Source organism: Dicentrarchus labrax, unplaced genomic scaffold (assembly GCF_905237075.1).
Source record: "Dicentrarchus labrax unplaced genomic scaffold, dlabrax2021, whole genome shotgun sequence".
NCBI lineage: Eukaryota > Metazoa > Chordata > Actinopteri > Moronidae > Dicentrarchus > Dicentrarchus labrax.
The window spans coordinates 131,789-155,000 of NW_026136711.1; the positions used below are offsets into that span (position 1 = coordinate 131,789).

The 23,212-nt window shown below is 41.5% G+C and overlaps 1 protein-coding gene and 3 long non-coding RNA genes across 7 annotated transcripts in view; 2 read left to right on the forward strand and 2 right to left on the reverse strand.

Annotated features, from left to right (window-relative positions):
• The first annotated feature begins 4,247 nt into the window (after nt 1-4,247).
• The window catches only part of LOC127371979 (E3 ubiquitin-protein ligase RNF123), a 127,848-nt gene continuing 108,883 nt past the window's right edge, over nt 4,248-23,212 (forward strand). Inside the window, exons 1-12 of one of the 2 annotated variants that reach the window (XM_051415251.1) lie at nt 4,248-4,451; nt 5,043-5,136; nt 10,418-10,502; nt 14,902-14,981; nt 16,006-16,103; nt 16,289-16,343; nt 16,625-16,710; nt 17,189-17,275; nt 19,109-19,176; nt 22,208-22,333; nt 22,762-22,876; nt 22,967-23,071. In XM_051415251.1, the coding sequence (XP_051271211.1) occupies nt 5,055-5,136; nt 10,418-10,502; nt 14,902-14,981; nt 16,006-16,103; nt 16,289-16,343; nt 16,625-16,710; nt 17,189-17,275; nt 19,109-19,176; nt 22,208-22,333; nt 22,762-22,876; nt 22,967-23,071 (987 nt within the window). In that variant the 5' untranslated portion in view covers nt 4,248-4,451; nt 5,043-5,054. Of the gene's footprint in view, nt 4,452-5,042; nt 5,137-10,417; nt 10,503-14,901; nt 14,982-16,005; nt 16,104-16,288; nt 16,344-16,624; nt 16,711-17,188; nt 17,276-19,071; nt 19,177-22,207; nt 22,334-22,761; nt 22,877-22,966; nt 23,072-23,212 lie in introns of those variants that run through there. The other variant, XM_051415250.1, reaches the window with a different exon arrangement.
• On the reverse strand, nt 10,514-13,441 carry LOC127372065 (uncharacterized). The gene is made up of 3 exons (XR_007886519.1): nt 13,333-13,441; nt 11,688-11,955; nt 10,514-10,843 (listed from the first exon to the last, which is right to left on the reverse strand). It is a non-coding gene; the product is annotated as an uncharacterized LOC127372065 (long non-coding RNA).
• On the forward strand, nt 17,790-18,844 carry LOC127372073 (uncharacterized). The gene is made up of 4 exons (XR_007886528.1): nt 17,790-17,909; nt 18,119-18,162; nt 18,504-18,547; nt 18,790-18,844. It is a non-coding gene; the product is annotated as an uncharacterized LOC127372073 (long non-coding RNA).
• Nucleotides 20,934-21,921, reverse strand: LOC127372074 (uncharacterized). 3 transcript variants are annotated; one of them, XR_007886529.1, is made up of 3 exons: nt 21,879-21,921; nt 21,619-21,698; nt 20,934-20,960 (listed from the first exon to the last, which is right to left on the reverse strand). It is a non-coding gene; the product is annotated as an uncharacterized LOC127372074 (long non-coding RNA). The 3 variants fall into 3 exon arrangements; XR_007886530.1 differs by lacking the exon at nt 20,934-20,960 and adding an exon at nt 21,408-21,434; XR_007886531.1 differs by lacking the exons at nt 20,934-20,960; nt 21,879-21,921 and adding exons at nt 21,408-21,434; nt 21,729-21,771.

The window sequence follows — 23,212 nt, forward strand, 5'->3', positions numbered from 1 at the left end:
GAGAACCCCCCTCTGTCCTGTGAAATGGAACCTTCTACAGGCGGGTCTGCCATTGGCCAATCAGCGAACAGTAAAATACCCTCAGCCAATCACAGGCCGCGTATGAAAGTCTCTTCCGGTCCACAGATTTCCTTCAGTTTATTTTCTTTTTTATTGATGAAATGTACAAAATATTTCAATACAATGACCATCAATATGATCAGCAATAAACAAATACACACAACAAAAGAGAACATATTTTATGCACATCAAATAAAATAAAATAAAAGATCAAATAAAGAAATAAAAAACAAAACAAAAGACACCACACTATAGATAGATTTACATATAGGCTAACTTATTTTATATTTAATACTTGATACAGAAAGTGTTTACAGCTGTGATATCCTTGGAGGGATAATGAGGACTGACAGTGTGAGACTGTGAAAGCTTTCACACAGGTCACAATACATTTATGTTTTTGTTTAGTTTATGATATATAAGTAATATTTCAGGAGCTGGAGCACCATGAGAGTACAGCACAGTGCTGTTATTATTGGATTGTTATTATTTTAATGTGAATGTTAAAAGTTATAGAAGTGTAATAAAAGTCATTATCTGTGAGATTACAGTAATTATTGCTGTTTACACTGATAACAACTGTATTTGGACAGTTTACCTTATACACTGATAAACAACATTTATTCTACTTCCATCATTATACAACATATCTGTCAGTTAACTAACTAATACATTAAAATTACACAACTAATATATATACACTACACTGATTCTCTCTAATTTTACACAATTTTAGAAATGTATTATATAACAGTAAATATCTGCAAATAAAATATAGATTTGCAAATGTATTTTAATCTTGTTATGTGATAAAAGGACAATTTCTTTAAATAAGCAGGAATTTTGTTAATATTTCCATGTATTAAAAAATGCAGAATTAAAAATGTAAAATAAATTAGTAAACCCATAATACATTTAATTAGCTTTCTTAAATTGGTTTATATTATGTTGAAGAGTCCTGTGTGGTCTCCCCATTTTGTCCTTCCTTTGATGCTTGTTGTGACAAAATGGGGGCTCGTCCGGGTGCTCACATGTCAGCTGACACTTTGATGAGCCTCTGCCCAGATTCAAACAAACAAACAAACAGGAAATTGGTCCTGAGGCCAACAGACAGTAACAATAATAAAGCGGTTACGATTGTATTCCCTGTTTTGTTTCTTATCTTCCAAAAAGTGTGATTGTATTCTCACTGGAAGAAAAAACATTGTGACATGCATGCGTGTTTTATCTTTCTGTACGTTTTATTTGTACTAAATTAAAGGAAATTATTAATAATGTGTTAGTGGTTGAACAGTTGATTGCAGTGTTGCTGATTTTCTTTAACCTGATTTACAATAAAGTGTACACAACTGGACACACTCATTGGTTCACTTCAGTTTCTGATAGTCTTATCATAAATATATTCTTCAAGCATCTGTATGCTTGAAGAATATATTCTTATTCTTATTCTATATTCTTATATATTCAAAGGATGCTACTGATTTTAATTCAATTCAATTCAATTCAATTTTATTGGTATGTCACCAATTCATAACAGAAGTTATCTCAGGACACTTTTCAAATAGAGCAGGTCTAGACGGAACTCTTTAAAACATTAATTACAGAGACCCAACAGTACCACCATGAGCAAGACCTTGGAGACAAGGGCAAGGAAACACTGCCTGTTAAAAGGCAGAAACCTAGGACAGATCCTCCGGCTCTAGGTGGGTGGTCGTCTGTCTCGACCAGTTGGAGTGAGAGAGAGAGAGAGAGAGAGAGAGAGAGAGACAGAGACAGAGAGACAGATGCACAGTAACAACAGTATTGGCAATGGCAATCTTTTAATCCATATAAACATTTAAGTAATATATGTACTACCAAAACAAGAAACACTAAAGCCAATTATTATAAAGATTGTTTAGTTAACGATTATAATAATCCTGTGCACCTTTGTAAATAATGTTATAAGGAGTACAGTCTAGACCTGCTCTATTTGAAGTGTCCTGAGATAACCTTTGTTATTAGAGGTAATAATGAAGTTGTGAATGATTCCTCTTTAATTGCTAACGCCAGCCAGCAGTTCTCCCAACTCTGATATTTAGTAACTAACTCAAAATATGGCATGTCCTTCTCCTTTCCGATGTTCAGCAGGTTTTTTGTGATTTAAGCTCAGGTGTGGTGCTCGTCCAAATGGTTTAAAGTCAAAAAGTTTATCAAACTTACGTCTCATGTTCCCTCATATCCCGTGTCTGACTCGTTTAACTTATCTTTATACACTTAATTAATTTGGAAATGTGCCAGAGTCATCCCTTTGCCAAAAGGTGGTGATCCCCCAAGCTCAATAACTATAGGTCTATTTCCTTGATTAACAGTATAGCAAAAGTGTTTAAAAAGTGAATTTTAAAATCAACTCTCTCAATATGTTAATGACCGTAACATCTTACCTCCATACCATCCTGGTTTCAGACCTAACTTGTCTACAACCACTGCTCTCTTAAAATTTACAAATGATGTATCCTCCTCATTGGACTACAGTATGCAGACAGGTGCAATATTTATAGTTCATACAAAGGCTTTTGACATGGTTGATCACTACCTCCTTCTTGACAAACTTTATTCTATTGGGCTTTCCAAATATTTGCAGCTTTGGTTCAATTCTACAATATCTTAATAACATATGTCAGTGTGTATCGTATCAAGGCAGAATTTATGATCATGGAAAAGGGTGTATCTCAAGGTTTATCTTAAAGGCCGTTCTTATTCTCTATTTTTATCAATGATCTCCATAAACCTGTTCTATTTGTCATATTCAACTATATGCAGATGACACTGTGATTTATTCTCCCAAGACTTCTCATAATTACTTTACAGGCTGATGATACAGCTAAAATGGTTTTCTATACTTTATATTTTATCTTCTATTTTATTTTGAATTCTATTCTTAAGGTTAGGGGTTTTTAATTTTAGTCTAATGTATGATTAATGTATACTTTCTATTTTATCTTCTATTTTATTTTTAAGTCTATTCTTTAGGTTAGGGATTTTTATTTTAGTCTAATGTATGTTTAATGTATGTTTTGTATTTTGTATGCTACTGGATACTTGAATTTCTCTCGGGATAAATAAAGTATCTATCTATCTATCTATCTATCTATCTATCTATCTATCTATCTATCTATCTATCTTCTTACTGAATAAGAACAAGTCCTGCAGTATGTTTGGCATTCGAGCTGACTTTTTACATTCAGTTAATAAGTGGCTTGATTCATTTTACAGACACCACTTAAGAATGTGGAGGAATTTAAATATTTGGGTCTCTGGTTTGATCTGACTTTTTTTAAGCCTCATACTGAATCAGTAATAAAGAAAATAAATTACAGCCAGAGAATGTTATTTTACTTCTTAACTGTTGCTATTACCGATACTTGATATTGTCTATCAGCATTCCACAGAAACAACTCTTCTCCCTCTTTATGTAGTTTATAATAATCCCTGTAGAATATATATATATATAATATATATTTAGAATGTTTCTCTGCTATCAATCTTCATCAGTTAACTTCAATAATGTTTTTCAACAAAGCCATCAACCTGTCAAATGTCAGCACTGTAAAACAAAATCTGTGTGTTTACTGAGTTTTCAGTTGTTTTCAAATACCTGGAAATATGTGAATTTACATGTCTAATGTAAAATAACATGAACAATCTGTAGCTGTAAATAATCATAAGATTACTGTTTATTTAATAGATTAAACTGTTAAATTACAGTTTAATAATGTTAATACATTTCTAAAATGATATAGTAAAGAGTAAAAAAGTATTTGTTGTTTAATTTTACATGGATTTGTTTGTTAATTGGCAGATATCCTTTAGACCCCTCATCACATGTATCAATATTTGTTTGGAAAAGCCCCAAATGAAGATATTTATGTCCATATGGATTTGATACAAATATCTGAAGGCAGCATTAGGAATCAATGTTGTTTTATTTACAAATTTTCAGACATTTTTCTGAATTTGTTTATTTTTTTAATGATGATCACAGATCCATAACAGATCATTACAATAATTTATCTCATTATTAAAAATAATAATAATAAATAATCTAAACTAACATGTTAAATTTGACACCAAACTAGGGTGGCCAGGTATTTTTGGGGTTGCTGGCACCCCATTGCTACCAGTCTACATCCGCCCCTGCCAAATTTGTAGCTCGTTGTCCGCTTCGCCTTTTGCGAAGCAACAACAATTATTTTGTCCCAACTGTCGCTCCGTATCATGAGAGGCGTTGACAAGCAGAGGAGACTGTTGTGGTGGAAATGATCCGCCTGTGAAGACATTTTATCCGGATCAGACTGAATACAATCTGGTCTTTCGGCTGCAGGAGAAGCTCGTCGGAACAGAGGGAAGCGGTAAGAGCTGCTGTCAGTTAGCTGCTAGCTGCTAGCTGCTAACTGACTGAGCCCGTTAGCCACCTAGCTCGTGACAGTGCAGTGGAGCTCTGTGAGGCTGTGAACTGTTCCGGGTGTGTCCTTTAATGACACGGGTCCGTCGCTTAAGGCTTTTAAACGAAGGAAACTTAATTTAGTGGAGAACTAGCTAACGGTAGCCGATATTTTTTCCTCACAGGAAGGCGAAGTCATGTCCCGCCCTCCTCAGCCTCTGATTGGCTTACTCTGACATTCTGACCCTGACTCTAACCAATCATACTCCTCATGCCTAAACCGGACCAATCACATCGATGTATGCAACGATCCAATCAGAGGCAAAGGAGGGCGGGACTAGTCTTCACCACCCTGGGATGAAAAATTATAAGCTAGCAACACAGCCAGGGTTTATTACAGTGTAATACAAATATATAATTATAGACATGATACAGAAGCACAGAGCCTGTACACACGGAGTCACACTGTTTATTATATTCTTCATTAACACATCACTGATAAATGTATTGATTGTTCACTACAGATCAATATGTTCTGATTGATTGATCTGATCAGCAGGCTGCAGACAGGATGAGCTCTAAAGGAGGAGGAACGGCTCTGACCCGACGCAACTACAGACTGGCTTCAGATACAGACAAACCCAGAGCCACAGGTACACACTCAGTACTACACACTGTACACACACTGTAATATACACTGTACTATACACACTGTAATACACACTGTAATACACACTGTAATACACACTGTACTACACACTGTACTACACACTGTAGATACACTGTACTATACACTCAGTACTACACACTGTACTATACACTGTACACACACTGTAATACACACTGTACTATACACACTGTAATACACACTGTACTACACACTGTACACACACTGTAATATACACTCAGTACTACACACTGTACTACACACTGTACACACACTGTAATACACACTGTACTATACACACTGTAATACACACTGTAATACACACTGTACTACACACTGTAATACACACTGTACACACACTGTAATATACACTGTACTATACACACTGTACTACACACTGTAATACACACTGTACACACACTGTAATACACACTGTAATACACACTGTAATACACACTGTAATATACACTGTAATACACACTGTACTACACACTGTAATACACACTGTACTACACACTGTACTACACACTGTACTATACACTGCACTATACACTGTAATACACACTGTACACACACTGTAATACACACTGTACACACACTGTACACACACTGTAATATACACTGTAATACACACTGTACACACACTGTACTCACACTGTACTACACACTGTACACACTGTAATACACACTGTAATACACACTGTAATATACACTGTAATACACACTGTAATATACACTGTAATACACACTGTAATACACACTGTACTACACACTGTAATACACACTGTACTACACACTGTACTACACACTGTAATACACACTGTACTACACACTATACACACTGTAATACACACTGTACTACACACTGTACTACACACTGTACTATACACTGCACTATACACTGTAATACACACTGTACACACACTGTAATACACACTGTACACACACTGTAATACACACTGTACCACACACTGTACTACACACTGTACTACACACAGTACTACACACTGTAGATACACTGTAATACACACTGTAATACACACTGTACTACACACGGTAATACACACTGTACACACACTGTACTACACACTGTACACACACTGTAATATACACTGTAATACACACTGTACACACACTGTAATATACACTGTAATACACACTGTACACACACTGTACTCACACTGTACTACACACTGTACACACTGTAATACACACTGTAATACACACTGTAATATACACTGTAATACACACTGTAATATACACTGTAATACACACTGTAATACACACTGTAAAACTTACACTGTAATACACACTGTACTACACACTGTACTACACACTGTAATACACACTGTACTACACACTATACACACTGTACTACACACTGTACTACACACTGTACTATACACTGCACTACACACTGTAATACACACTGTACACACACTTATACACACTGTACTATACACTGTACACACACTGTAATACACACTGTAATACACACTGTACACACACTGTAATACACACTGTACTACACACTGTACACACTAATACACACTGTAATACACACTGTAAATACACTGTAATACACACTATCACTGTACTACACACTGTAATACACACTGTAGATACACTGTAATACACACTGTAATACACACTGTACTACACACTGTAATACACACTGTACTACACACTATACACACTGTAATACACACTGTACTACACACTGTACTACACACTGTACTATACACTGCACTATACACTGTAATACACACTGTACACACACTGTAATACACACTGTACACACACTGTAATACACACTGTACCACACACTGTCACACACTGTACTACACACTGTACTACACACTGTAGATACACTGTAATACACACTGTAATACACACTGTACTACACACGGTAATACACACTGTACACACACTGTACTACACACTGTACACACACTGTACTATACACTGTACTACACACTGTACACACACTGTAATACACACTGCACCACACACTGTACTCACACTTACTACACACTGTACACACTGTAATACACACTGTACTACACACTGTAATATACACTGTAATACACACTGTAATATACACTTAATACACACTGTAATACACACTGTACACACACTTACACACTGTAATACACACTGTACTACACACTGTACTACACACTGTACTACACACTGTACACACACACACTGTACTACACACTGTACTATACACTCACTAACACTGTAATACACACTGTTATACACTCAGTAATACACACTGTAATACACACTGTACTACACACTAAACACTGTACACACACTGTAATACACTGTAATACACACTGTAATACACACAGTACTACACACTGTACACACACTGTACTACACACTGTAATACACACTGTAATACACACTGTACCACACACTGTACTACACACTGTACTACACACTGTACTACACACTGTACCACACTGTACACTGTACTACACTGTACACACACTGTAATACACACTGTACTACACACTGTAATACACACTGTACCACACACTGTACTACACACTGTACCTACACACTGTAATACACACTGTACACACACTGTAATACACACTGTACACACAACTGTAATACACACTGTACTAAACTTACACACACTGTACACACACTGTACACACACTGTACACACACTGTACACACACACACTGTTACACACACTGTACACACACGTAACACTGTAATATATACTGTAATACACTCAGTACTACACACTGTACACACACTGTACTACACACTGTAATACACACTGTAATCACTCAGTACTACACACTGTACTACACACTGTACTATACACTGTACACACACTGTACTACACACTGTACACACACTGTAATACACTCAGTACTACACACTGTACACACACTGTTATACACACTGTACTACACACTGTACACACACTGTAATACACACTGTACTACACACTGTAATATACACTGTAATACACACTGTTATACACACTGTAATACACACTGTAATACACACTGTACACACTCAGTACTACACACTGTACACACACTGTTATACACACTGTAATACACACTGTAATACACACTGTACACACTCAGTACTACACACTGTACTCACACTGTACTCACACTGTAATACACACTGTACACACTCAGTACTACACACTGTTATACACACTGTACTATACACTGTACTACACACTGTACTATACACTGTACTATACACTGTACTATACACTGTACACACTCAGTACTACACACTGTTATACACACTGTACACACTCAGTACTACACACTGTAATACACACTGTACACACACTGTAATACACACTGTACCACACACTGTACTACACACTCAGTACTACACACTGTTATACACACTGTACTCACACTGTAATACACATTGTACTCACACTGTACACACACTGTACACACACTGCAATACACACTGTAATACACATTGTACTCACACTGTACACACACTGTACACACACTGTACTCACACTGTAATATACACTGTAATACACACTGTACTACACACTGTACTCACACTGTACTACACACTGTACTCACACTGTACTATACACTGTAATACACACTGTACACACACTGTACTACACACTGTACTACACACTGTACACACACTGTACACACTCAGTACTACACACTGTACTACACACTGTACACACACTGTACACACTCAGTACTACACACTGTAATACACACTGTACTACACACTGTACTCACACTGTACTATACACTGTAATACACACTGTACTCACACTGTACTATACACTGTAATACACACTGTACACACACTGTACTACACACTGTACTACACACTGTACTACACACTGTACACACACTGTACACACTGTACTACACACTGTACTACACACTGTACACACACTGTACACACTCAGTACTACACACTGTTATACACACTCAGTACTACACACTGTTATACACACTGTACTCACACTGTACTACACACTGTACTCACACTGTACACACACTGTACACACACTGTAATATACACTGTAATACACACTGTACACACACTGTACACACACTGTAATATACACTGTAATACACACTGTACACACACTGTACTACACACTGTACTACACACTGTAATACACACTGTAATACACACTATACCACACACTGTACACACACTGTACTACACACTGTAATACACACTGTACACACACTGTTCTACACACTGCACACACACTGTACTACACACAGTACTACACACTGTACACACACAGTACTACACACTGTACACACATTGTACTACACACTGTACACACACTGTACACACACTGTACTACACACTGTAATACACACTGTAATACACACTGCAATACACACTGTACACACACTGTACACACACAGTACTACACACAGTACTACACACTGTACTACACACTGTAATACACACTGTACACACACTGTACTACACACTGTAATACACACTGTACACACACTGTACTACACACTGTACTACACACTGTAATACACACTGTACACACACTGTACACACACTGTAATACACACTGTACACACACTGTACTACACACTGTAATACACACTGCAACACACACTGTACACACACTGTACACACACTGTACTACACACTGTACTACACACTGTACACACACTGTACTACACTCAGTACTACACACTGTAATACACACTGTAATACACACTGTAATACACACTGTAATACACACTGTACACACACTGTACTACACACTGTAATACACACTGCAATACACACTGTACACACACTGTACACACACTGTACTACACACTGTAATACACACTGTACACACACACTGTACACACACTGTAATACACACTGTAATACACACTGTACACACACTGTACTACACACTGTACACACACTGTACTACACACTGTACACACACTGTACACACACTGTACTACACACTGTACTACACACTGTAATACACACTATACCACACACTGTACACACACTGTACTACACACTGTAATACACACTGTACACACACTGTTCTACACACTGTAATACACACAGTACTACACACTGTACTACACACTGTACTACACACTGTACTACACACTGTAATACACACTGTACACACACTGTAATACACACTGTACACACACAGTACTACACACTGTACTACACACTGTAGATACTGTAGATACTGTAGATACAGGGCAGAGGTCACTGACTGTGTTTATGTCTATCAGGTATTGTGAATGAGAAACTGCTCAGTGACTACCTCCACCATGTGTTTCCTTCCACCAAACCGGGACCAGCACTGGCCTCACTCAGGTAACCGTCTGTCTGTCTGTCTGTCTGTCTGTCTGTCTGTCTGTCTGTCTGTCTGTCTGTCTGTCTGTCTGTCTGTCTGTCTGTCTGTCTGTCCGTCTGTCCGTCTAACATATACCAGCTTTTAACTTGATATACAAATAACAGTGAAAACAAAAATATTCAATTCAAGTTTATTTGTATATGTGGAGGGTACCGATAATATCAGACATTCACCCGTCAATCAATCTTCAACTTTTAGACACACAGACCCTAACCCACACAACTTTATTAACACTGTACAAACACACAACTTTATTATCACTGTACAGACACACAACTTTATTAACACTGTACAGACACAACTTTATTAACACTGTACAGACACACAACTTTATTATCACTGTACAAACACACAACTTTATTATCACTGTACAAACACACAACTTTATTAACACTGTACAAACACAACTTTATTAACACTGTACAAACACACAACTTTATTAACACTGTACAAACACACAACTTTATTAACACTGTACAAACACAACTTTATTAACACTGTACAAACACACAACTTTATTAACACTGTACAAACACACAACTTTATTAACACTGTACAGACACACAACTTTATTAACACTGTACAAACACACAACTTTATTATCACTGTACAGACACACAACTTTATTATCACTGTACAAACACACAACTTTATTAACACTGTACAGACACACAACTTTATTAACACTGTACAGACACACAACTTTATTAACACTGTACAAACACACAACTTTATTAACACTGTACAAACACACAACTTTATTAACACTGTACAGACACAACTTTATTAACACTGTACAAACACACAACTTTATTAACACTGTACAGACACACAACTTTATTAACACTGTACAAACACACAACTTTATTAACACTGTACAAACACACAACTTTATTAACACTGTACAAACACACAACTTTATTAACACTGTACAAACACACAACTTTATTAACACTGTACAAACACACAACTTTATTAACACTGTACAAACACACAACTTTATTAACACTGTACAAACACACAACTTTATTAACACTGTACAAACACACAACTTTATTAACACTGTACAAACACAACAAATACAAACACACAACTTTATTAACACTGTACAAACACACAACTTTATTAACACTGTACAGACACACAACTTTATTAACACTGTACAAACACACAACTTTATTATCACTGTACAAACACACAACTTTATTAACACTGTACAAACACACAACTTTATTAACACTGTACAAACACACAACTTTATTAACACTGTACAGACACACAACTTTATTAACACTGTACAGACACACAACTTTATTAACACTGTACAAACACACAACTTTATTAACACTGTACAAACACACAACTTTATTAACACTGTACAAACACAACTTTATTATCACTGTACAAACACAACTTTATTAACACTGTACAAACACAACTTTATTAACACTGTACAAACACACAACTTTATTAACACTGTACAAACACACAACTTTATTAACACTGTACAAACACAACTTTATTAACACTGTACAAACACACAACTTTATTAACACTGTACAAACACACAACTTTATTAACACTGTACAAACACACAACTTTATTAACACTGTACAAACACACAACTTTATTAACACTGTACAAACACACAACTTTATTAACACTGTACAAACACACAACTTTATTATCACTGTACAAACACACAACTTTATTAACACTGTACAAACACACAACTTTATTATCACTGTACAGACACACAACTTTATTAACACTGTACAAACACAACTTTATTAACACTGTACAAACACAACTTTATTAACACTGTACAAACACACAACTTTATTATCACTGTACAAACACACAACTTTATTAACACTGTACAAACACACAACTTTATTAACACTGTACAAACACAACTTTATTAACACTGTACAGACACACAACTTTATTAACACTGTACAGACACACAACTTTATTAACACTGTACAAACACACAACTTTATTAACACTGTACAAACACACAACTTTATTTACACTGTACAAACACAACTTTATTAACACTGTACAAACACACAACTTTATTAACACTGTACAAACACACAACTTTATTAACACTGTACAAACAACTTTATTAACACTGTACAAACACACAACTTTATTAACACTGTACAAACACACAACTTTATTAACACTGTACAGACACACAACTTTATTAACACTGTACAAACACACAACTTTATTATCACTGTACAAACACACAACTTTATTTACACTGTACAAACACAACTTTATTAACACTGTACAAACACAACTTTATTAACACTGTACAAACACAACTTTATTAACACTGTACAAACACACAACTTTATTAACACTGTACAAACACACAACTTTATTATCACTGTACAAACACACAACTTTATTAACACTGTACAAACACAACTACAAACACACAACTTTATTAACACTGTACAAACACAACTTTATTAACACTGTACAAACACAACTTTATTAACACTGTACAAACACAACTTTATTAACACTGTACAAACACACAACTTTATTAACACTGTACAAACACACAACTTTATTAACACTGTACAAACACACAACTTTATTAACACTGTACAAACACAACTTTATTAACACTGTAAAACACACAACTTTATTAACACTGTACAAACACAACTTTATTAACACTGTACAAACACACAACTTTATTAACACTGTACAAACACAACTTTATTAACGCTGTACAAACACACAACTTTATTAACACTGTACAAACACAACTTTATTAACACTGTACAAACACAACTTTATTAACACTGTACAAACACACAACTTTATTAACACTGTACAAACACACAACTTTATTAACACTGTACAAACACAACTTTATTAACACTGTACAAACACAACTTTATTAACACTGTACAAACACACAACTTTATTAACACTGTACAAACACACAACTTTATTAACACTGTACAAACACAACTTTATTAACACTGTACAAACACACAACTTTATTAACACTGTACAAACACACAACTTTATTAACACTGTACAAACACACAACTTTATTAACACTGTACAAACACACAACTTTATTAACACTGTACAAACACACAACTTTATTAACACTGTACAAACACAACTTTATTAACACTGTACAAACACACAACTTTATTAACGCTGTACAAACACAACTTTATTAACGCTGTACAAACACACAACTTTATTAACACTGTACAAACACAACTTTATTAACACTGTACAAACACAACTTTATTAACACTGTACAAACACACAACTTTATTAACACTGTACAAACACACAACTTTATTAACGCTGTACAAACACAACTTTATTAACCCTGTACAAACACACAACTTTATTAACACTGTACAAACACAACTTTATTAACACTGTACAAACACACAACTTTATTAACACTGTACAAACACACAACTTTATTAACGCTGTACAAACACAACTTTATTAACACTGTACAAACACACAACTTTTGCTGAACACTGATAATAAAACTTGCTTATAGCCAGTCAAACTGTGCGTGTGTTTAGTGTATGTGTAGTTAGTGTGTGTGTGTTGTACCCTGACCTAGTGTTACAGAGGCCTCTCAGCTTAATCCAGACAGCGTCATGTTACCTTCACAGCTCTATACATAGACACACACACACACACACACACACACACACACACACACACTGTGTTCACTGTGTTTAGGATCCATCTCTAGGACATTACCTACATAACTATGGTCCTTCCTTTAAAACCTTCATATGAACGCCTCCAACAGGACTGAATCCCGTCCCCACTCTCTAAGTCTTTAAACATTTGGGTCACCAGTCACATGATCAACAGGAAGTAGCAACATTTAGGTCTTCTGACGTCTCTCACTCTATTATTATACGTATATGTTGATGATACTGTAAGTATGAGAGTACTCCTTCTGGTTCCATTACTCCCTGAAATGGAAATATTGATCCTGAGCCGGAAAATGAATAAATGTGAGAATGAGCGTTGTTTTATTTTGTAGATGCAGTTTTGTTGAGCGACAGCAGCTAGCATGAAGCTAACTGTTGGTTCTGAGCACTTAAAACGTTTCAGACCCGACATTAGTCCGAGCTCCCAGCATCCTCTCTGGATGTTATAAAGAGTTCGGTCTAGACCTGCTCTTTTTGAAAAGTGTCCTGAGATAACTTCTGTTATGAATTGGCGCTATACAAATAAAATTGAATTGAATCTCTTCCTCCCCTCTTGGGATGACAGCAGTGTGTAACATCTATTATAAGATATTTCTACTTCTATTATTTATTTCTTCCTCTTGTACAGGAAACCTCTTGGTTTCCAGGATCTTGGTGCTCATCTGGAGAGACTGTTGTCTGAGGACGAACCCAGTGAGGACTGCAGAGGTACACACACGCACACACACACACACACACACACACACACACACACACACACACACACTGTCACACTACAGTATAATTACAGTTTTACAACACTACATTTTAACTACAGTTTAATTACACTTTAATTACACTTTAAATACGCTTAGCAACAGTTTAATTACAGTTTAACAGCAGTTTAACTACAGTTTAACTACAGTTTAACTACAGTTTAACAGCAGTTTAACTACAGTTTAACTACAGTTTAACAGCAGTTTAACAGCAGTTTAACAGCAGTTTAACTACAGTTTAACAGCAGTTTAACAGCAGTTTAACTACAGTTTAACAGCAGTTTAACAGCAGTTTAACAGCAGTTTAACAACAGTTTAACTACAGTTTAACAGCAGTTTACCTACAGTTTAACAACAGTTGACCTACAGTTTAACAACAGTTTAACAGCAGTTTAACTACAGTTTAACAACAGTTTAACTACAGTTTAACTACAGTTTAACAACAGTTTAATTACAGTTTAACTACAGTTGACCTACAGTTTAACAACAGTTTAACAGCAGTTTACCTACAGTTTAACAACAGTTTAACAGCAGTTTAACGACAGTTTAACGACAGTTTAACAACAGTTTAACTACAGTTTCACGACAGTTTAATTACAGTTTAACTACAGTTTAACTACAGTTTAACAACAGTTTAATTACAGTTTAACAACAGTTTAATTACAGTTTAACTACAGTTTAACAACAGTTTAATTACAGTTTAACAACAGTTTAATTACAGTTTAACAACAGTTTAACAACAGTTTAATTACAGTTTAACAACAGTTTAATTACAGTTTAACTACAGTTTAACAACAGTTTAATTACAGTTTAACTACAGTTTAACAACAGTTTAATTACAGTTTAACTACACTTTAACAGCAGTTTAACAGCAGTTTAACAGGAGTTTACTGCTCTTTGTGTTTGAATGCAGCTGGATCCATTAACCAGCTGCTGCTGATGAAATCATTATTTAATATTTGATTATGTGCCTGCAGATCAGCCTGTTGAAGGTCGTCTGGGTCCTCAGCCGGTCGTCCTGGATCACACGAGCGGCTTCGAAGGACTCCTGTTTGTAGATGATGATCTGCTGGGGGTGAGATAACGTATTTATTATTATTATTCATCATTTCATCGCAAGTAGAGCGCTGATTGGCTGAATGTGAGGATTGTGTCTGTCTCCTTCTAAAGATTACTTCTGTCTACAGGAGTTAAATATATAGTTTACACTATGTATATATAGAAATTATTTATAATAATTCAAACTGTTTATGGTTTTAGGTCATCGGCCACAGCAACTTCAGCTCCATCAGAGCCACCACGTGTGTCTACAAAGGTAAAGGACTTCCTGTGGAGGGAGGTCCGGGTTCTGGCTCATATAATCTCTGTATGTGTGAGGGTATAATGCAGTCTGCAGTCTGTAGAACAGAAACTGTATTACAGTCCCTCCACAGAGTAATGGGGATCTCTCTATCTCACCATTCAGTTTGGGTCTTGGGATCACAGTTCAGGTTCAGTTCATAGAGGGAAAGATTGGACCACTGCTGCTGTTCTGCGGCGTAATGTCCCTTTAAAACCTCCACTGGATGTTAACCATTAACCTTCCTCCACCTGCAGGGAAGTGGGCCTACGAGGTTCTGATCTCCTCTCAGGGTCTGATGCAGATCGGGTGGTGTACTCTGAACTGCCGCTTCAACCAGGAGGTACACACACACACACACACACACACACACACACACACACACACACACACAGTACCACAGACACACACACACAGTAACACAGACACACACATACACACAGTACCACACACACACACACACAGTAACACACAAACAGTACCACACACACACACACACACACACAGTAACACAGACACACACACACACACACACACACACAAACAGTACCACACACACACACACACACACACAGTAACACAGACACACACACACACACACACACACACAAACAGTAACACACACACACAACACACACACACACACAGTAACACACACACACACACACACACACACACACACACACACACACACACAGTAACACACACACAGTACCACACACACACACACACAGTAACACACACACACACACACACACACACACACACACACACACATATTTCAGTTCTTCCTGTCTGTGTGTGAAACTGTCTGTCCTCAGGAGGGTGTTGGCGACACTCCAGACTCTTACGCTTACGACGGGAACAGAGTGCGAAAGTGGAACGTGACGACCACCAACTACGGGAAGGTGAGCGATGTAGCTCTGATGTAGCTCAGGTGTAGCTCAGGTGTAGCTCTGATGTAGCTCAGGTGTAGCTCTGATGTAGCTCAGATGTAGCTCAGGTGTAGCTCTGATGTAGCTCAGGTGTAGCTCTGATGTAGCTCAGATGTAGCTCAGGTGTAGCTCTGATGCAGCTCTGATGTAGCTCTGATGTAGCTCAGGTGTAGCTCTGATGTAGCTCTGCTGTAGCTCAGGTGTAGCTCAGGTGTAGCTCTGATGTAGCTCAGGTGTAGCTCTGATGTAGCTCTGATGCAGCTCTGATGTAGCTCTGATGTAGCTCAGGTGTAGCTCAGGTGTAGCTCTGATGTAGCTCAGGTGTAGCTCTGATGTAGCTCAGGTGTAGCTCTGATGTAGCTCTGATGTAGCTCAGGTGTAGCTCAGGTGTAGCTCTGATGTAGCTCAGGTGTAGCTCTGATGTAGCTCTGCTGTAGCTCAGGTGTAGCTCTGATGTAGCTCAGGTGTAGCTCAGGTGTAGCTCTGATGTAGCTCTGATGCAGCTCTGATGTAGCTCAGGTGTAGCTCAGGTGTAGCTCTGATGTAGCTCAGGTGTAGCTCTGATGTAGCTCAGGTGTAGCTCTGATGTAGCTCTGATGTAGCTCAGGTGTAGCTCAGGTGTAGCTCTGATGTAGCTCAGGTGTAGCTCTGATGTAGCTCTGCTGTAGCTCAGGTGTAGCTCAGGTGTAGCTCTGATGTAGCTCAGGTGTAGCTCAGGTGTAGCTCTGATATAGCTCTGATGCAGCTCTGATGTAGCTCAGGTGTAGCTCAGGTGTAGCTCTGATGTAGCTCTGATGTAGCTCAGGTGTAGCTCAGGTGTAGCTCTGATGTAGCTCTGATGTAGCTCTGATGTAGCTCAGGTGTAGCTCAGGTGTAGCTCTGATGTAGCTCTGATGTAGCTCTGATGTAGCTCAGGTGTAGCTCAGGTGTAGCTCTGATGTAGCTCTGATGCAGCTCTGATGTAGCTCTGCTGTAGCTCAGGTGTAGCTCAGGTGTAGCTCTGATGTAGCTCTGATGTAGCTCTGCTGTAGCTCAGGTGTAGCTCAGGTGTAGCTCTGATGTAGCTCTGATGCAGCTCTGATGTAGCTCTGCTGTAGCTCAGGTGTAGCTCAGGTTTAGCTCTGATGTAGCTCTGATGTAGCTCTGCTGTAGCTCAGGTGTAGCTCAGGTGTAGCTCTGATGTAGCTCAGGTGTAGCTCAGGTGTAGCTCTGATGTAGCTCTGATGTAGCTCAGGTGTAGCTCAGGTGTAGCTCTGATGTAGCTCTGATGCAGCTCTGATGTAGCTCTGCTGTAGCTCAGGTGTAGCTCAGGTGTAGCTCTGATGTAGCTCTGATGTAGCTCTGCTGTAGCTCAGGTGTAGCTCAGGTGTAGCTCTGATGTAGCTCAGGTGTAGCTCAGGTGTAGCTCTGATGTAGCTCTGATGCAGCTCTGATGTAGCTCTGATGTAGCTCAGGTGTAGCTCAGGTGTAGCTCTGATGTAGCTCAGGTGTAGCTCTGATGTAGCTCAGGTGTAGCTCTGATGTAGCTCTGATGTAGCTCAGGTGTAGCTCAGGTGTGGCTCAGGTGTAGCTCTGATGTAGCTCAGGTGTAGCTCTGATGTAGCTCAGGTGTAGCTCAGGTGTAGCTCAGGTGTAGCTCTGGTGTAGCTCAGGTGTAGCTCAGATGTAGCTCAGGTGTAGCTCAGGTGTAGCTCTGATGTAGCTCAGATGTAGCTCAGGTGTAGCTCAGGTGTAGCTCTGGTGTAGCTCAGGTGTAGCTCAGGTGTAGCTCTGATGTAGCTGCTGATGCTGTTGGTGTTTCCTCAGTCGTGGGCGGCCGGAGACATCGTGAGCTGTCTGGTGGACCTGGATGAAGGAACCATCACCTTCTGCCTGTACGTCAGTGAACCCTGTTACACTCTGATTCACCCGCATGTCTGCTCTTTAGCTTAGCTTAGCATAAATGCTGGAAACGGGGGGAAACTGTTAGCCTGGCTCTGACCAAAGGTACCAATGTTCCTGCAGCTTCTTAAAAACATGTTATAGAATGTAATTTGTTTGTTATTAGGTCAGTTTGTCCAGATGGTCCGCTTTCTGTTCGTGACCCGGTTCTACATTCTATCCTATTGATTCCTATTAATTCTGCCCCGAACGTAATGAGAGTCACTTATATACCATTACGTTTACACTACTTTAGAAAGCTACAGATGTTAGCGTCTGGCTGCCTCCTGCCACCTCCTTCCACCTCCTTCCACCTCCTGCCATCTCCTGCCACCTCCTGTCACCTCCCTCCTCCTCCTTCCACCTCCTTCCACCTCCTGCCACCTCCTGCCACCTCCCTCCTCCTCCTACCACCTCCTACCACCTCCCGCCACCTCCTTCCACCTCCTGTCACCTCCTTCCACCTCCTTCCACCTCCTGCCACCTCCCTCCTCCTCCTACCACCTCCTACCACCTCCCGCCACCTCCTACCACCTCCTGCCACCTCCTGCCACCTCCTTCCACCTCCTGTCACCTCCTTCCACCTCCTGCCACCTCCCTCCTCCTCCTACCACCTCCTACCACCTCCCTCCTCCTCCTACCACCTCCTACCACCTCCCGCCACCTCCCACCACCTCCTGCCACCTCCTTCCACCTCCTTCCACCTCCTGTCACCTCCTGCCACCTCCTGCCACCTCCTTCCACCTCCTGCCACCTCCTTCCACCTCCTGCCACCTACTGCCACCTCCTTCCACCTCCTGCCACCTCCTGTCACCTCCCTCCTCCTCCTTCCACCTCCTGCCACCTCCTGCCACCTCCTGCCACCTCCTGCCACCTCCTGTCACCTCCCTCCTCCTCCTTCCACCTCCTTCCACCTCCTTCCACCTCCTGCCACCTCCTTCCACCTCCTGTCACCTCCTGCCACCTCCTGCCACCTCCTGTCACCTCCCTCCTCCTCCTTCCACCTCCTGCCACCTCCTGCCACCTCCTGCCACCTCCTGTCACCTCCCTCCTCCTCCTTCCACCTCCTGCCACCTCCTGCCACCTCCTACCACCTCCTGCCAGCTCCTGCCACCTCCTGCCACCTCCTGTCACCTCCCTCCTCCTCCTTCCACCTCCTTCCACCTCCTGCCACCTCCTACCACCTCCCTCCTCCTCCTGCCACCTCCTTCCACCTCCCTCCTCCTCCTGCCACCTCCTGCCACCTCCTACCGCCTCCTGCCACCTCCCTCCTCCTCCTACCACCTCCCGCCACCTCCTTCCACCTCCTACCACCTCCCTCCTCCTCCTGCCACCTCCTGCCACCTCCTTCCACCTCCTGCCTCCTCCGGCCACCTCCCTCCTCCTCCTACCACCTCCTGCCACCTCCTACCACCTCCCTCCTACGGCCTCCCACCACCTTCTACCGCCTCCTACCACCTCCCTCCTCCTCCTACCGCCTCCCACCACCTCCTACCACCTCCCTCCTCCTCCTACCACCTCCTACCACCTCCCGCCACCTCCTTCCACCTCCTACCACCTCCCTCCTCCTCCTGCCACCTCCTTCCACCTCCTACCACCTCCGTCCTCCTCTGGCCACCTCCCTCCTCCTCCTGCCACCTCCTGCCACCTCCTTCCACCTCCTGCCACCTCCTACCGCTTCCCTCCACCTCCTACCACCTCCCTCCTTCTCCTACCACCTCCTGCCACCTCCTGCCACCTCCTACCACCTCCCTCCTACCGCCTCCCACCACCTTCTACCGCCTCCTACCACCTCCCTCCTCCTCCTACCACCTCCCGCCACCTCCCGCCACCTCCTTCCACCTCCTACCACCTCCCTCCTCCTCCTGCCACCTCCTTCCACCTCCGTCCTCCTACGGCCTCCCACCACCTTCTACCGCCACCTCCTACCACCTCCCTCCTCCTCCTACCGCCTCCCACCACCTCCTACCACCTCCCTCCTCCTCCTACCACCTCCTACCACCTCCCGCCACCTCCTTCCACCTCCTACCACCTCCCTCCTCCTCCTGCCACCTCCTTCCACCTCCTACCACCTCCGTCCTCCTCTGGCCACCTCCCTCCTCCTCCTGCCACCTCCTGCCACCTCCTTCCACCTCCTGCCACCTCCTACCGCTTCCCTCCACCTCCTACCACCTCCCTCCTTCTCCTACCACCTCCTGCCACCTCCTGCCACCTCCTACCACCTCCCTCCTACCGCCTCCCACCACCTTCTACCGCCTCCTACCACCTCCCTCCTCCTCCTACCACCTCCCGCCACCTCCCGCCACCTCCTTCCACCTCCTACCACCTCCCTCCTCCTCCTGCCACCTCCTTCCACCTCCGTCCTCCTCCGGCCACCTCCCTCCTCCTCCTGCCACCTCCTACCACCTCCCTCCTCCTCCTACCACCTCCCGCCACCTCCTTCCACCTCCTACCACCTCCCTCCTCCTCCTGCCACCTCCTACCAACTCCCTCCTTCTCCTACCACCTCCTGCCACCTCCCTCCTCCTCCTACCACCTCCTGCCACCTCCTACCACCTCCCTCCTCCTCCTACCACCTCCCGCCACCTCCTTCCACCTCCTACCACCTCCCTCCTCCTCCTGCCACCTCCTACCACCTCCCTCCTTCTCCTACCACCTCCTGCCACCTCCCTCCTCCTCCTACCACCTCCTGCCACCTCCCTCCTCCTCCTACCACCTCCCGCCTCCTCCTGCCACCTCCTACCACCTCCCTCCTCCTCCTGCCACCTCCTACCACCTCCCTCCTCCTCCTACCACCTCCTACAAAGGTGGAGTTTGATATCTTTGGACAGGCTAGCTGTTTCCCCCTGTTTTCAGTCTTTGTGCTAAGCTAAGCTAACCTGCTGCTGGTGTAACACAGCAGACGTATGTAGGACTGAATGAAGCTGAATGAAGCTGAACTGTGGAGAGAGGAGGTGCACAGTGATTGTGTGTTTGTGTCCTCAGGAACGGTCAGTCTCTGGGAACCGCCTTCACCAACATTAAGATGGGTCCCGGCGTAGCTTACTTTCCCGCCATCAGCCTCTCCTTCAAAGAGTCGGTGGCTTTCAACTTTGGCAGCAGACCTCTGAGATATCCTTTGATCCCACAGGAGAACCTCCAGGGTCTGTAGACAGGAACACAGAATACAGCAGCAACTACAGCAGGTGGAGCAGCAGGAGAACCTCCAGGGTCTGTAGACAGGAACACAGAATACAGCAGCAACTACAGCAGGTGGAGCAGCAGGAGAACCTCCAGGGTCTGTAGACAGGAACACAGAATACAGCAGCAACTACAGCAGGTGGAGCAGCAGGAGAACCTCCAGGGTCTGTAGACAGGAACACAGAATACAGCAGCAACTACAGCAGGTGGAGCAGCAGGAGAACATAACTCCTGCTGTTACAGAACGTGGAAAATAAACTGTGTTTTGTTGGTGGGTTCATTTACATATTGGATGTTAACACACATGAAGAATGTGTCACCTGGTTCCGGTTTATGTCTTTAACCTGAGTGTGACTCACGTACCCTGTGGACGGCTACCTGCCCCTCCAGAACCCCCCCACCACAGACCTGCTGAAAGCCCACAAACTGCTGGGCTACATGAAGAACGTCCTGTGCACTGCCATCGACACACAGGTAGGGGGCGCCATTACTGTGGGTGCTAATGAGCTGATGATGAGCTGATGATGAGTGTGAGGGTTGAGCTCTTCCTCTGTGTCCCTGCAGGAGGACCGGCTGCTGGAGAAAGACTGCTCACTGTGGAGGCTCCATGGAGAACCAACAGTCCTCATCACTCTGGCCCACATCTTCAACCAGTTCGCTCCTCTGATGGTGAAACTACTTCCTGTTTGTGTGTGTGTGTGTGTGTGTGAGACAGAGAGAGTGTGTGTGTGTGTGTGTGAGAGAGAGAGAGAGAGAGTGTGTGTGTGTGTGTGTGTGTGTGTGTGTGTGTGTGTGTGTGTGAGAGAGAGA